At 37.5% G+C, this 16,923-nt stretch overlaps 2 protein-coding genes across 11 annotated transcripts in view; one reads left to right on the forward strand and one right to left on the reverse strand.

The window, feature by feature from the left end:
* Positions 1–676: 676 nt before the first annotated feature.
* GOLT1B (golgi transport 1B) lies at positions 677–14,553 on the reverse strand. Its single transcript, XM_025995123.2, has 5 exons — positions 14,355–14,553; positions 8,187–8,278; positions 6,451–6,629; positions 5,456–5,537; positions 677–3,115 (listed from the first exon to the last, which is right to left on the reverse strand). Exons 1-5 carry the CDS (start codon positions 14,536–14,538, stop codon positions 3,077–3,079), a joined length of 576 nt encoding a protein of 191 aa, XP_025850908.2. The 5' UTR covers positions 14,539–14,553; the 3' UTR covers positions 677–3,076.
* Positions 14,554–14,617: 64 nt separating this feature from the next.
* The window catches only part of RECQL (RecQ like helicase), a 44,859-nt gene continuing 42,553 nt past the window's right edge, over positions 14,618–16,923 (forward strand). Inside the window, exons 1-3 of one of the 10 annotated variants that reach the window (XM_072765856.1) lie at positions 14,635–14,740; positions 15,111–15,305; positions 15,775–15,862. The gene's annotated coding sequence lies outside the window, so the exon portion shown is untranslated. Of the gene's footprint in view, positions 14,745–14,784; positions 14,841–15,110; positions 15,306–15,774; positions 15,863–16,923 lie in introns of those variants that run through there. The other 9 variants (XM_072765855.1, XM_072765853.1, XM_072765854.1 and 6 more) reach the window with 9 other exon arrangements.

Here is a 16,923-nt window from a genome sequence, read left to right on the forward strand (position 1 = left end):
AAAGGCAGGCGCTAAGCCGCTGCACCACCCAGGGATCCCTGCCACAAAGATTTCAATATTGGATTATTCTTTCCATTTTGAGAAAAAAAGAAACATTCCTCCACTATTTCTAAATTCACTGTCCACTTTTTTTTTTAAACCTGGCGTCCATTTCTATTTATGATTACATTTAAACAATTTGGAAATGGAAAATGTGATGACTATTTTATGAAAAAAAGGAAAACTGCATATAAGGCTAATTTAAAAAAAATGAGGTGAGTTATTATGCAATGCTAGTTTTTAGAATTCCATCATAAATATACATTTGACCACTGTTAAGGACTGAATATATATTCTCCCCAAATTAGTATGTTGAAATCCTAACCATCAATATGAGGGTATTTGGAGGTGGGATTTTGGGGAAGCAATTCAGTTTAGATGAGGTTAGGAAGATGAACCTCCCCATGATGTGCTTAGTGTCCTTAGAAGATGAAGAGACTAAAGCTCTCTGCCATATGAGGACACAGCAAGAAGGCAGTCATCTGCAAGCCACAAAGAGCATCCTCAACAATAACTGAATTTATCCTCAGATTCTTTTGGACTTCCCAGCATCTACAACTGTGAGAAATAAAGATCTGTTTAACCCACCCAGCCTACAGAATTTTGTTATAGCAGCCCGAGCTAAGACAACCACCAATTAATAGAAAAGTACCCTTTTATTGAGAGGTAAGACAAGTGTATTTACAATATTCAATTGTTAGGTCATATACTCTGACTGTGAGACTTTTTGAAGCAGCAATATTCCAGGAATTACAATTTATAAGGGGAAATGAAAAACATTGCAAGTATGTTTCTGTTACAGAAAATACATTTGAACAATGCCAGGTACACTTAAGGCTAAGTAGTATTAGACCTTTTCTTCCATCTTTATAGCAATAATCAAAGTACATTTTTGTCACAAAGAGAGAAGGCTAATTTTGGAAAGGAAGAAACAATATAATGTACAGTGCTTTCTGTCAGAAGACTAATATGTTTAAAAATAGAGCCTCATCAGTGGTTCTGAGTAAGAAATATACAATGCTGCCAAGCAGTCCCCAACTCACATTTGAAATTAACTTGTGGACTCTTTGAAAACTGCTCCAGCCTCTCAATCTTACTAAGGACTGGGAGATTATCAAATCCTTTACACCAACTTCTAATAATACTTCTGAAGTAAGATTTTGAAAAAGAGATCTGTTACAGTGCAAAGAACATTTGGTAGAAATTCATGTCTACAAAGGAGTTAAATAATACAGATGTTCCTTACATTAGCAGATATTGTTCTTGTTCTAAAAAGATAGAATTATCTAGCCACTGAAAATAATATGGATCAGTCAAAAATATGTATAAGAGTCCTACAGGGCAACTTGTATAAGTCGATCCCCAAAATATGTATATATTTGACACTCTCCAAATGAGGATATTACTTTTTTGAAGAACATTAGACACAACACTAGGTCTCTTATTATTCCATGAACTATTGAGGTAGGAGTCTCATTTTGTCAATATCATCTAGTTTCACAGATTATGTCATAAGTCAAATGCCAGTACCAAAAGACAGTAATCCACAAGACTGAACCATTAAACTATATACCAAGTCTTTCCTTCTTTAGACAAGCAAGGATGGGAGTTTTCTGTGCATCGAGATTTAACTAAAATAACATAAGCTGTGATATATTTTGTAGACATGTTTGTAAATAAAAATCACAAATTTCAGTTATGATTTTGTGCATTAAAAAGCTTTGCAACTGTTAAAAAAGTAAATAGTGCAATCATTAGTGGTAAAACAAATAGTACTATGGTTGTTGAAATGTGTTCTTACATCTACCAGAAAAGCTGCCATGTCGGAAAACTACTAATGAAAAAATGGGCCACTGTCAGTCAAGCATCCATGGTAGAAAAAAAACAACACATTTTTTTAGTGTCATATTTTTAAGAAACTATAGCTCATTTAATTAAAATAAACTAACTTTAGCATGTGAAATTCAGATATTTTCTCCATGAATTCAAGATGAAGAGTGATCTTATGAAGCATTCAACATGCATATTGATTTTTGTTAGGAAAAAGCTAAAAATAAAGGGAAACTCCACTTTACATGAAAAGCTCTTACCAAATATAAGTTTAACCTTTTAACATGTTACATCTTAAAGTAAACATTATCAATAGTTATTTAATTTATGAAAAGTAAAATGATAAAATCACTACTAAAATAAAAACAATAAAACAAAAAAGAAAGAAAAACTACACCACGACAGAAAAATCCATTTGGTTTGCATCGTTTGGTATCTTAAAGAAAAGACTATCCAATGAAACAAGGCACGTAACAGACTACTTCGTGGTTTTTGTTAGATGCTTACATGTAACGAAGGATACAGATAATTAAGTCAGACTCTCAGGAAGTAGAAGTAGTTCCGGAGTGTTTAGTTATAAAGAATGACCTCTGCGTATTCTGAGAGTGAATATCTAGTTCAGATTTTCATCTGGCTTTAAAATATTAAGAATCAGAAGAACCACAAATGTTTTATTTTTACCATACATTTACAAAAAAAAAAGTGATTCATACATCAAAACTGGGTTTTCCTTGGTTTTAATACATTAAAATGACATAATCCAATCTAACTCATGCATCACTTTCAGAGACACAGCGCAACTGGAAATACTTTTACCATTCCAGTGGATATTTCTAAAAAGCAAATGCCTACAGTGCTCCCGCACCTCCAATATAAGAAGAAAAGAAACAGGCAGCAGAGTTCTCCAAGGATGGCTGTTTCACACATTGTGGATAAACAATAAAAATTGCCTTCAAGAGTTTCAATAAGTATTGTAACATAGATTCACCTCCTTTAGTTTGCTTGCTGACTTCTTAGATCACTTGATTAGAAGCCTGATCTCATTGCCTCTTTGTTAACTGCTATTGGTACTTTGTAGACTATACGTTTTAAACTTCTGTAAAGAACATTACAAGCTATTTCATGTAATTTAATTTTGTGCTGAATATTCTTCAAAGGATTTTATAAATAATACAATATTTTAAATGAGTCTTCAATTCATTCGTTGTTATACCATATTGTTGCTTTCTCCAACTTTATCTACAAACTGCAAGAAGAAAAAACAGATAATTAAAAGAAAACCCACAGCATTATAAAAACATATCAACATTTTAAACGTTGATTAAAAAACCCAGCTTTATAAGATTTGTGGAAATTTAAGGCATGACTGACAATGGTTATTAATCCAATACTACTCACCACCATCTCCTGACACATAAATGTGTATTAAAAATTTTTCTTTTCTAAGGTAGTTTTTGCATGACATGTTATGCATATGACTTTAAGGGTACAACACGAGAAATACAACACAATGAATAAAAAAATTGGATAAAATGAAATTAACACTGCTAGCTTAACAAAAAATTAAAAAATGAAAAGCTGAGATGTCAGCCATTCATGCATTAATGAACCCAATAAGGCATTTCAACTGACCATTACTGAGGATCTCTTCTGGGCCTATGTAGTCTTTGAACAAACAGATTTAACTCCATTAAGTTCAATAATTAACAACAGCTATTGACTAAAAATACTTTAAATGTGTAATCTGGGCTTCAGACTGCAAGTGGTAATGACATTAAAAATAGATGTAATGAGGCAAGCATAAATTTATAGCTCCTGAATATAAATTTTAACACACATTAATTTAAGTGGTTATTTACTTTGGCTACTGCACCCCAAATGTAAAGCAACTGGGCCTTCTTCAGCATTCCAGATGGTGATGCGAATATTGAAACAAAATAATTAGTGGAGATATTAAAAGTTATGTAACCCAAGTGGTCATAATACTATCAATATCTAGCAATCACTTAACCCTTCCTTTCATTTCACTATTCACATTTTTACTGAACCATGAAGTAATAATAAAAGGAAACATAATTTACAGCATAGAGTGTCTATATATACAAATACTGAAGAATCCTTAAATTAAGGACGTGAGTAATGACTATAACTGTATAACAAAGTTTAGGTGAATTCAAAAGCCATTAAGTAAAAACAAAATTGACTATACAGTATGAGTTTGGAGATTAATGCAAATGAAATCAGGACATACCCCCTATAAGCCCACATTCCAACATTTTATCTTCTTATAAATAGGTGATTGGCACATGAAACTAAAAGTTGCTTTGAAAGTACCATGGAGGGATACCTAGGTGGTGGCTCAGTAGGTTAAGTGGCTGCCTTTGGCTCAGGTCATGATCCCAGGGTCCTGGGATTGAGCCCCACATCAGATTCCCTGCTCCATGGGGAGCCTGCTTCTCCCTGCCTCTGCCTCCTTCTCTCTTCTTTCTCTGTCTCTCTTGAATAAATAAAAAAATCTTAAAAAAAAAAGAAAAAAGAAAAAAGAAAGTACCATGGATTCATTAGGATTTTAAGGTAAATATAAGTGGAGAGAAAGCACAACAATCTCTCTCCAAAGGTAGCTTCAAACATCTAGGTTGTTACCTAGGCTGTATTTTTTTTTTTTAAGATTTTATTTGAGAGAGAGAGAGAGAGAGAGAGAGAGAGAGAGAGAGAATGAGTGGGGCAGAGAGGGGAAGAAGGAGAGGGAGAAGCAGGCTCCCCGTTGAGCAGGGAGCCCACCATGAGGCTCCATCCTAGGAACTTGGGAAATGCAAAAGCTGAAAGCAGATGTTTAACTGGCTTGAGCCACCCAAGTGCCCCCAGGCTGTAAAATTCTGACTCTAAAATCGACTTGAGGTTGGAAATGAGATTTTGTCTTACAGCAAAACCTATTCATTCTTCAGTGGGTAAGCCATCCTTTAGCTGATAATCCAGTAAATGCTATGCATTCTCTCTCTAGAAACACTCTAGAAACATCTACAAACGTCTGTAAACAACTTTAGAAAGTTGATGGCCCAATTTGGAGGAACAGATTTGATGAGATCTTTCAAACTGTAGAGAGCTGGGAACAGAATTTTATCATCTGACTTCCAGTATAATAGTGCTTGATTTAATTGTCTTAATGCACGCTATTTGGTGACACAGTCTAAGAAAGAAAATATTTATTAGAAATAATGATGTCCTTTTTACATAATAGCTTCTAAAATTAGAAATCATGTAAAAGTTAATTGAAAAGTGCCTTGAACTCTCAAAAAAAAGGGTAGCATAGCATACCAATCTGAATTACATTTAAAATAAAAAAACTGATAGTATTAAAAATGGATGTAGGGAAATCAATTTCAGGTTTTTTTATGGTTAGCAATGATGATTTTCTCTGGTATTCATGGTAACCATGATCTATGGTGACGTGACAATTTATATCATAATAAAAAAACTTATTAATTAGGTATCAATTTCTTGTATTTCTAGGAGTAGAAAGCATCAAAGAATATTATTCTTGATATTGATGGTTTAAAAATTTTATTTCTAATACATGATAACTTACTGATCTAATTCCAGGTAAATTCAAGAGGGATCCAAGGACTGGCACTCTTCTAATAAAGCCAATGACCACAGGAAAGAAGCCCCTGGAAGAAGGAAAAAGGTTCTCAGAACTTAAAGATTCTTTATTATCAAAATCAACAGCTAACCAAGTAAAAAGAAAGGATCCAGTTAAAATTTTAAATGTCTTAGAGACTTCACATTTCAAATGTTACCTTTAGCGGTAATGTTTCTTACCTCTCCCTGAATTTGATCTCTTTCTTAATTATACTCCTATAGTATTTTGCTTATACACCTATCACGCATTACTACTATATCCTGCTGGTATCTTTTTGTCTCTTTCCCATATCAGAAGTGAGAGATTCTCTAAAGTATATTTGACACTAATTCATTCTCCCGTGAAGAAAATGGTGTTTGGCAGATAGAAGACAAAGGATATACATTTCTTGAATAAATAATTAAACCAACCTTATTTAAAGGTATTTTCTCACATTGACTACTGTTTATTCACTTGGCAACTAGCATTTGTAAATGTTAACTGATCAAAATCTACCACAGTGTATTCAGTATTAAATATGTACTAAACGAATTGTCACTAAGTGGCAGTAATTATGCAGTATCAGGTGCGATGTATTAAAATGCTGTATGCATGTATATAGTATGTATGTATCATTGTTTAGCTGATAAAAATAGCAAAGTGCCTTAACAGAAAGACAGTGCCTTGAAACCCCAATAAAACGAATTTTATTGTGTTGAAATTATAAGATAATATATATTCTATTGGCAAATATCTAGGTTTAATAAACATTTTTGTAGCTGACTGAATTATCTAGTAAGACTCAATAAAAGATTCAATGGAAACAAAAATCCATTTGAGAAAATTATGGTCTTTGTACCCATGCCAATGCAAATATCTGGGTTTTTGTAATAATTATTTGACATACTGGTTTATTAAAGGAGAAAAAGTAAAAGATAAAAAAGGCAAAATAATTGCCTTACCTGAACAAGAGAAAAAATCCATAAATTTCAAAGATCATGCCTATCAAAGGCCAACCAATAAGGACTACAAATACTCCACCCAGGAAAAATCCTGTAGCTTTCATTTTATGTTTTTGGAAGAAGAATCTGAATGTTCTTTCTAAACCAATGACAAAAGCCAAACCAGCCACAAATAAAACCTAGAAGAGAAAGAAAAAGGGAGGTAGAAAAAGTAGTTAACCATACTGCATAACTCTGAAAAGCAAGGTCAAAGCTAAATATAAAAAGCAGCACATCTGGCTCTTAGTGTGGGCAACTGGCTTGTGGAACTGAGGATGCACGCCAAGAGGTAGAATCAAGGAGTGGGTTAAGCATGTGAAAGTTGAAGTTGGATTCCACTCTTCTCAGTCCTCTTCTTTTTTGATTAAAAGGAGAAAAAGAGAACCAAAGAAAGATCAGATGTTATCAATGGGCATGTACATATGCAATGGTTCTCCCAGGCAAGCTAAATGGAGATGGCTTTAGTTATGCAGATGAGTGTTTGGGCAAAAGAGGAAGGCTGGTCATAAAATATGTCACCTGGAGGTACTCCTGGTTCTGCACACTTCACCACAGGCTACAGGAGTGCCTATGGATGGGAAAAATACTGACATGGCCAAGCTGATAGGAGAAACTATGTAAAGCCAGGAAAAGGATTCTAGTCTTACTAATCCCAGAATATGTGGTGGCAGCAGAAATAAAAATAAAGTTGTATATTTTCAAATATACATATATTTTGTATGTTTCCAGAGAGTGAGCAAGAAATGGTGATCTCTTAAAAGCTTATTTTCCCCCAGGTTTTATTCCTAATACTTGCCTTTTTTTGTAACTACCTTGAATGAAAATTTTAACCAAGTACTAACTGAGCCTAATGGTTAAGGTTCATAGGCTCAAATAGCAGTACTCCTTATATTATTAATTAAAATACAAATTTGATTAGTTATCCTTTATATATTCTAATTTCCAATTAAAAGCCCTATGGTAATATACACTTCAAAGATATTTAATATTATTCATTAACTTTGTTGTCTTATTAAAAAGGTTATGATTTATCTCTAGAACTCTTGTACAATCTTCACAATGGACAACAAAGCACATTCCAAATACACAACACACACACCTTTCTTGGCAAGTCGGCTGTTAATAAACAGATATATTAAAAGGTTTAAATGGGTTTTAAGGATCTGTTTGTTTTATACTACTGAACCAAATGTTTCAAGTCATATGTTTTAAGTCAAACATATTAAGAAATTTGGGGGTTACCAAGTCACCTATTTTGAACTCCTATCTAGAGGCAGCCTTGATTTAATCCGTTGATATTACATAACCAACACTCAACAGAAGAGTCATTCAAAAACCTGTAAATGCTTACCTTTTGTTTAAATAGTTTTCTTTTTTAAAATTTTATTTATTTGACAGAGAGAGAGAGAGAGTGCACAAGCAGGGGGATCAGCAGGCAGAGGGAGAAGCAGGCTCCCCGCTGGGCAGGGAGCCTGGATGAATGTGGGGCTTGATCCCAGGACCCTGGTATCATGACCTAAGTAGAAGGAAGATGCTTAACTGACTGAGCCACCCAGGAGCCTTATTTCTGATGTAAACAGAGAAGGTAATACCTGAGTAACAGTGAATTACTTCCCTCAAATTTAATAGCAGGCAATTATTCATTTTAATTACAGTTTCCTTATGGATTTACTTAAAATATATATTGAAAAACTCACATTTCCAATGGCCAGTAGTGCTTTGTCAAAAAAGAGAATCATTCCAAAGAACAGGAAAAACACTCCAAATCCTGTTAATCCCATTCCAATTTCTGCAATATAAGTTATATAGTTAAGGGTAGAGAAAAACAAAAGTTACATTAAGATCCCCATAAACTAAGTAAGACAATTTTTCAGTTTTTCTTTTGGTGGATATAAGAAAATAGGTCCTCCACATTGCAGGTTAACTTTATGGCATTCATTAAGTTCTATAATAAATTAACATCAGCAAACAACTCCAAAATTTAAATTTTTTTAAAAATTTTATTTATTTATGATAGTCACAGACAGAAAGAGAGAGAGGCAGAGACATAGGCAGAGGGAGAAGCAGGCTCCATGCACCGGGAGCCTGACGTGGGATTCGATCCCAGGTCTCCAGGATCGCGCCCTGGGCCAAAGGCAGGCGCCAAACCGCTACACCACCCAGGGATCCCAACAACTCCAAAATTTAAAATATAAATGGACATTTCTAATCCTTGTATGAAAGATAGCACTTCTCATAAACATACATAGGAAAGATAATCAGGATTCTAAACCTTTGATTATATATTTTTTCCCTCCCAAGAACTCCACTGGCATCAGACATAAGTATAAGGGTTTTCTTTTACTATTTATGTCCTTTCATATTCAATGACTATTATTTATATGCACACTATCTACAGTTACTCCTTTCCCTTCTTAAATTAATTCCTTCTTTAACTCAGTGGTAATGCTACCGTAGGTCGGCACAATATACTCTACTCCATGATATACTGCTTCTCACAATGGCAATATTTTGAGAATCACATCAGTGTCTCCTCATAAGTTAATTTTCAGGAGGTTAGGCATTACTTTTAACTTCTTGATGGTATGGATTTATCTTCTATAAATTATCTAAAGCATGAACCCATTAATGCATTTAGTGTATTAAGTCCTAAAATCCACTCTCCAAAAGTTTCAAAGAACAGTTCTACTGAATATTAATATTCTGAGGTTTTACTCTTTTCATTCAAATACAAAAAATTGTTGATCAATTCCTAGATGCCAGAATCTCTTCTACGTACTGAGTATACGGTGGTAAAAAAAAAGTGTAAGCACTGAAGTTTATGTTCATCCTTATAGAAAACACTAGTAATTTTATTACCTTTACATTCTCTTGGTCTTATCTTTTTAGCCTGAGGATTCTTAACTTTCTAAGATTACAGTTGTCCTTTTCTGTTAATCCTAAAAGCATAAGCCACAAAGTCACCCCCTTGGTCATTTTAGTTTTGCTCTCAGGAAATACTTACCAATCGTTATTTTACCTAGACACAGACTATCCGCATGAAATAATGAAACAGCAGAAACCATATTTTTGGAAACCCTATTTTAAATACACTATTAATGATTTCTGGTCTGTTACTTAACTTTTTGGCATTGGCTCCAGAAAGCCAAAATCTAGGTCATAGCTATTCAAAAAATTTTTAAGCCCTGGAAAATGTTCTGATGAGTTGAAAACTTCTATCATATACCTTTCTCTACATCCCCCACCTCCTCAATGTACAGTTAACTACTGCTTTCTATTCCAACTACCTTTTTTCCCCCAAAGTTAGTCTAAAAGAATTCAGGTACTGGTTTATAAATATACTGATGAGTTTATTCCACAAACACAAAAGCCTATGAAAATGGCTAATGCTTTCATGCTTAAATCCCTTAAGACAATTGATCAAATAACTGTTTAGCTGTCAGATATAATTTCCTAGAGGAAAATACGGACAAAGGAACAATTAAAATTCCATCTTTTAACAATTTAGTAGTTAGGATTTAGTCACTGGCAGTTGAGTTATTTGAATATGAATAATTTCTACCTTTTCATAAATCATCCTAATGATTACATATAAATCTTTTTTTTTTCCCCCAAGATTTCATTTATTTACTTTAGAAGGAGTGGGAGGGGGGCAGAGGGAGAGGCAAAGAATTGCAAACAGGTTCTGCACTGAGCGGGGAGCCCAACTCAGGGCTGATCTCATGACCCTGAGATCACGACCTGAGCCGAAATCAAGAGTCAGATGCTTAACCAACTGAGCCACCCCGGCACCTCCAACATTTTGAGATCTTTGTTCATCAAAAGGAAATTATATTGAAGTATACCTACTATGTACTGTTAATTTGCCATGAATTATCCATTATGAGGTACTTTACATGCCTTATGTAACTTAATCCTCCTGACACGATTGCAAGGTAGGTGTGACTACAACATTTTAGAGATGGAGCAACTTGAGGTTTAGAGAAATGACTGTCTAGAATCACCCTTCTGGTTAAGCATTTGAACTCAGTCCCTGAGCTTAACTATTATTACATCACACTGTTTCCCACAGAATTTTTTTCAGGTTAACTATATTTAATTAAATAAAACTCAAGGGCACTAGAGCATACGGAACTTCTAGGGGAAGCATGTTTGGGTGACTCAAGTTTAACAGGATTGGTGTGTCATCTAACAACTAAGTAGGAATTAGTAGAAGTATTAAAAATCAACTGCAGTGAAAAGAGACAATATCTGGATATGGTTTCCCATCCACTGCAATGTTTATACAAATATGTTATAATTCCTTTAACAAAACTGTGAGGTGAAAATGGTACCAGCCCTACGTTTCATGGACTCAGAGTTTCATAACTTATCCTTGCTCATAGAATCAAATGTATATGTGTGTGGTGTGTGTGTGTGTGTGTGTGTGTGTGTGTGTGTAGCAGGGGGTAGTAAGGTAGGCTGTTGGGCAGGAAAGTGGTGGTTGTGTGGAGTCAGGCTAGAATTCAAACTCAGTTTTGGACTCCACAGCTTACAACTGTAGCATGGGCACCAAAATATTGGTACTATTTCACCCAGTGTAGCCCAGGAGGAGATATTTGCCTATTACATATTTGCCAGAACTGGTACTGGCATGATGTTGCCAAGTATTTCCCGGCTTAAACGGACCAAAAGTTTCTAACTGGCCTCACTGTGCCCTTCCTCACATCCTGAATTCCCATCTTCCCAGTGCCTACACATTCATTAGCCCTCTGGTTAATAAAACCCTACACCGAGCTGCCTGTTCACCACCAGAATCATACTTAGTAAAATAAATTTATCTTTTGCTGTGCAACTAACAAAACTGCATTCCTCTTGCCTACATATGTGGGTTTTTTCTTTAAAGAATTAATAATCAGATAAAAGCAATTTAATAAAATTTGTCTGAAATAAAAATACACTGTGAAAATTTTATAAGGAAAGATGCTTAATCTAACAGCAATCACTGTTAGCATTTTTATATCTTATTTGAAATTTTTTTGAAGATTTATTTATTTATTTATTTATTTATTTATTTATTTATTTATGATAGGCATAGAGAGAGACAGCGAGAGAGGCAGAGACACAGGAGAAGGGAGAAGCAGGCTCCATGCCGGGAGCCCGATGTGGGACTCCATCCCGGAACTCCGGGATCGCACACTGGGCCAAAGGCAGGCGCTAAACCGCTGAGCCACTCAGGGATCCCTTATTTGAAAATTTTAATATTAGCTTTCTCTTTCCTTCTATGCCTTTTAAAAAATAGAAAATTTCATAATAAGGAACTCAACTGAATATCAACCAAATCGAACAACTCAACTGAAGATCATGGGAGAATTTCAGGCAATGTGACATAATGAAGTAAAGATCTAGAGGCAGTATGGGAACTATCCTACTCTGTTCCTCTGAATAAATCTTGTGTTTTTATGGAGAGGGGTGGGGAGAGTGCTATTATAGAACCCCTTAAAACAATCATGAATTGCTTTTTATTCTGTTCGGTGCTCAGTCACCCTCTCCCAGAATCAGAATACCAGAATAATCTTGGCAAATCACTTGAATGATGGCCAATTTCTGCAGTTAAACACACACACAAACACCATTTGAAATCCAAAGAGCTTTGGTTCACTAATCGTTTTGTGTTCCAATCCACTGTCCTACCTAAAACATTTGGCAAATAATAAAGAATATAATTTCATCTTCTTCATCAATTTAATGAAGGAGAATGCTCTGTAATTTGCCCATATTTCAACCCAATCCCTTTGTTCTGGATTTTGGAAGAATGTAAATCAGGTGCTTTTCTCTATAAGAAATCTTCAATAGAAGAGAATCTCTTTGCAAAGCATAAATAAAAAGTTCGTATTTTTAATCTATGTAATAATCAGACTCAGATAGAAAGGAAAAATAATATTTTACAGTTAGAAAAGCTGTGCAGAGACTAAGTGCTTTCTCTAATTAGCAGAATTAGAAATAAGTTCTAGCAATTTGGGTATACAATTCTTATTTTCTTGGACAATTTAAAGTTTGGGTTTCAGTCAAGAGGAACAGAACACTATCACAAAGACAATGGACTCAATATACTACACAATCCCTCAAAAAAAATCAATGCATAACTTTATAGGATATAAAGTGGATGGGAAACCATATCCAGATATAAAGATATACTATCTTTATCTACTGTTGTTATCTATCCTTGCTATAAAAAAAACACACTATTCTAAGACAAATCTCAAATAAAGTTTGTATCTAGTTTTCTTCGATGCTGGAAGGGTACAGTGAACACAAAGGTTTCTGAGCCAGCAGACCTGGGATAAAGCCTTTTTCTGTCACTTTCCTTACGACCATACGTTGAATTTCTTTTGAGCCTCTTTTAATTTATAAAAGAGATATACTTCTCCCTGCCTTATAAGACTCTTATAAAAATTCAGTGTAATGATTTATATGAAAGCACTTGGTAAAATAAAAAAAAATGTCTTTATACAATTGCTAGTTTCTATTATAACAGTAAAAAAAAAGGACTTTATGTATCTTTTTATTTTATTTTATTATGATAGTCATACAGAGAGAGAGAGAGAGAGAGGCAGAGACATAGGCAGGGGGAGAAGCAGGCTCCATGCACCGGGAGCCTGACGTGGGATTCGATCCCGGGTCTCCAGGATCGCGCCCTGGGTCAAAGGCAGGCGCCAAACCGCTGCGCCACCCAGGGACTTTACGTATCTTCTGATCAAAACAGGTGAGGCCAACAGACAAAATGGGTACAGTTCCTCGCTCAGTGCAGGTGGCTCCAAGGTGCAGACCTATCCAACCACAGAATGAAGAGCCTGATTGGGGAGGGAGTGTATATATATATATGACCTTAGAGGCTCTGTCAAGTTCAAGTCATCCATGACTTCAATCCAAACCTTAAGACTCCACTTTAATAGACTGTTTAGTTCTTAAAATCTTGAAAATCAAAGCTAAGCAGAATAAAAAATGAAGACCATGGCAGATAAAGTAAAGTGAGACGAAAAAAAACCTATCATGACCATTAAAAGATAGGACCCACACGGTTGGGCAGATATGTAAATAAGAAAATGATAAAAGCTGACAATAGGGTAGAAAAGTAGGAGTGTTATAATGAAATAAAAGGAAACAGCAATGCTAACCTTAGACGTAAGATACGCCTAGGGAACTCTATCTCAGGCACAAAGAGATGCTAAAATAACGAAAAGCCACAGAGCACAATACACAACATGAAGGAAAGCAATCGTTTCACTGATTATTACTACTGTGGAAAGGTGAGGCGTAGAAAAGTGAAGTCGTTTCAAGGAATTTTTGGAAAGTTGTTTCCAGAGGTGGTAGAACGCAAAATATTCAAAATATTTAAGTGTAAGCATATTAAAACACACACACACACACAAACCCAACACCTAAAGTAGATGACATTTAAAATACCATCTCCCAAACAAGCGGCCAGTGACTTGTGGAGGACCCCGAGTCTGTGATGCGCACAAACGTCCCCAACAGTGAGCCCCGCGAACCGCGCACCGCGCACCCAACTTTCTCTCGCGGCCATCTGCGGGAACAAAGCGCCCATCTCCCCGGCAGCGAGAGCGGCGAGACCCCGGGGCAGGACCGACACCCAGTGAAGGCTTCCCCCTCCCCCCAGGCCAGGCCAGCCACGGCAAATCCAGCTCCCGCCCCCGCCGGGCAGCCCTCCAGGTCCCGCGTCCCCAGCTCAGTCCAGCAGGCCGCCGCCCCCGACGCCGAGCTTCATTCATTGACCCGGACCGAGGGGCGGGCGGGCGGCCGAGACGGGCTCGAGCAACGGCTGTGCGAGGCTCCAGGCGGGGACCCCGGGGGCGAGCGCTTACTCTGGGTGTCTGTTAAGGAGATCATGGCTGCAGTAGGGAGGGCAGCGGCCACAGCACCGCGGGGCGTCCAGGGCGTGAAGCAAAGTCGGGAGGAAAGAAGCCGGGAAACAGCCCCGGGGAGAGCCGCCACGTCTTCCGGAAACACGCAGCCACCCCCCACCCGCGCTTCAAGGCTGCTTCCCATTGGCTAAGCCCGCCCCCGACACAGACCAATCACCGCTAGTCTTGTTCGGTGACGCACCTGGTGGCCACGCCCCTTCACCAATCAGAGAAGGCTGTTACTTGCAATTGGTTGAGGGCACCTCGCCGGAAGGGCGGATGCTCGCGGCTGGAGAAAGAGGAAAGCCTGGTGGCGGGAAGTTTTCACTGCCGAGCGGCTAGAGACTGTAGGTAGTGGTCCAGAGGGGCCGGCGCTCTGAGGTCGGAGAGCGGGGCGGCTGCGGTGGGGGCGTGGGTTCCTTTAACCCTCTGGGGAGGGGTTTTGGGGTAAATCTGCTCTGAAAGGGCTATTTTTTCCTCCCTTTTCCGTCCCGAGGGTGAGGCCGGGCTATCGCGGATCACTTCCGCAGGGGGGAAACGGGCGTGCATCCTCGCCCATCTCCGTGGAGCGGGGGCCTCCGGGGGCACGTTGGGCTGCCTACCCCATCCTCTTCCCCGTGGGAGCTTGGTTTGCAGTCTGCGTATTGGCAGCCACCTTCGGGAGACGCATCAGCATAGTGGGGGTGTTCTTAGATTGCTGTTGTTTCCTGAACGCAGGTGGTGGGCAGACGGGGGTGTGCTGTCGGAGGTCCAGAAAGAGCAGAAGGAAAACCAGGGAACCACTCAGGTAGCAACTTGAAAGTAGCAGTTTACTGTGCACCCACCGGAGAGACGACTGTGAAACCAGGAGCCCACGAAGGGAATGAGGCTCCGGGCGTATATTGTTACAAACCGACTTAATACAGTTAAGAAGTCAGTGACTGTTTTTTCTTCACAGTGATTAGAGTATTAACTTTTTCTTAAGTGATAGGGACTTGGTTAGTGGGGTTACCTCAAATAAACCTTGGGAAACAGTTTTAAGTTTTGCTTACGATTTCTGGAGGCATAGACAGGAAATTATCTAGGTCAAGTTAGTTTCACCAAATAAGCTCTATTGAGCTTTGACTAAACCGGTTTTGTCTGCTCGGAATTTTCAAGTCTGGTCTCCTTTTTTAAAAAAAAATGTTTTTTTTTTTTTTAACAGTTCTTCCCTTTTTGGTTGTTCTGATCAACCAGTATAGTATTTTGAGTTTCCACTGTTGATGTACTCTGGCTGAAGAATCACATTTTTGCTGTTGCCATTAGTTGAGTCATCAGGCTCAGGCTGGCCATTAGTTGAGTCATCAGGCTCAGGCTGTTCATCATCTTCATCATTCATGTGGTTATTGTTGATTCTATCCAGTTGTCTGATCCTGATGGATACCGTTTGGCCTGTGAGTGGCTGCTGACAGACCTTCAAAACCCTTGAGAGTGTGCAGCATATTAGAGAGGTAAATATGATTTAAGGAGGACAATAGCCAAAGATTGAAAAATTCCCAGAGGAGATTCCCTTGTGCCAACATTTAACCAACCAAATAAATTAACTGGGTTTCAGTTTTTTAAAAGGTATTTACATAGGCATAAGACAATGTATTAACAATTACATCTTCATGATGACTTGGGACTGGATGAAGGTGAGGATGTTTTATTTTAAGAGGCAGTGCTGGGCAGCCTCAGTGGCTCAGCAGTTTAGCGCTGCCTTCAGCCCAGTGTGTGATCCTGGGGACCTGGGATGGAGTCCCATGTCAGGCTCCCTGCAGGGAGCCTGCTTCTCCCTCTGCCTGTGTCTCTGCCTCTCTCTCTGTGTCTCTCATGAATAAATAAATAAAATCTTTAAAAAAAAAAATAAAGAGGCAGTGCTACAGGTGAACTTCCACCTAAATTCGGCCTCTCTATGCTGTGAGCTGTCAGATATTTAGTGAGACATATTTCAATGAAAACAAAAGAAAAAAGATAATAGTTCAAGAAAATTCTAAATGCAGTGTCTTGAGTTTGGAGAGAAGCCAGTTGAGAAAATTTCTAGATGTTGGATTCAAATTATCTTCAGATGGAGTGAGGGCAAGAGTAACAATCTGATAGATTTTTCCTGGTTTGCAGTTTGGATGTCTCTGGTTATCTTGCTGGGTGACCACATAGCAACAGGCACATTGTTCTTACATGAGCTCTTGGTGGTTTCCCTGAAGTTTATATCCAGTTGTCTAGCTTTAGTTTGCATGACTTTAGGAAAAGGGCAGTTTTATTTTCATAGTGATTCCAAATCAGAAGACAAAATTGTAAATGTTAGTTTGGAGAGTTCTAGAAGTATTCAGGATCCAGTCCAGTGTATAAGTAGAAAATAAAACTTTAAAGAAATTAACAGCAGTAGGATCTGATGTCCATAAAGATGTGTTACTGAAACATAGTTTTTCTCTATAATCATCCCATTTCTATCAAGATAACTACAGTTATCTATCAAGTTTCTATCAAGACTAATTTGTTCGCAAATTGAGTCCAGTTTCAATAAATTTGGACT

This window comes from Vulpes vulpes, chromosome 8 (assembly GCF_048418805.1).
Source record: "Vulpes vulpes isolate BD-2025 chromosome 8, VulVul3, whole genome shotgun sequence".
Lineage (NCBI taxonomy): Eukaryota > Metazoa > Chordata > Mammalia > Carnivora > Canidae > Vulpes > Vulpes vulpes.

What these genes read in the sequence shown, in the direction of transcription:
- GOLT1B (XM_025995123.2), bottom strand. Translation starts at nt 14,538, where the DNA reads ATGGGAAGCAGCCTTGAAGCGCGGGTGGGGGGTGGCTGCGTGTTTCCG. An exon ending in GGATTTTTTCTCTTGTTCAG is followed by an intron (nt 5,538 to 6,450) that starts GTAAGGCAATTA and finishes TCCTTCTTCCAG; the next exon opens with GGGCTTCTTTCCTGTGGTCA. An exon ending in ATTTACCTGGAATTAGATCA is followed by an intron (nt 3,116 to 5,455) that starts GTAAGTTATCAT and finishes TTCTTCTTGCAG; the next exon opens with TTTGTAGATAAAGTTGGAGA.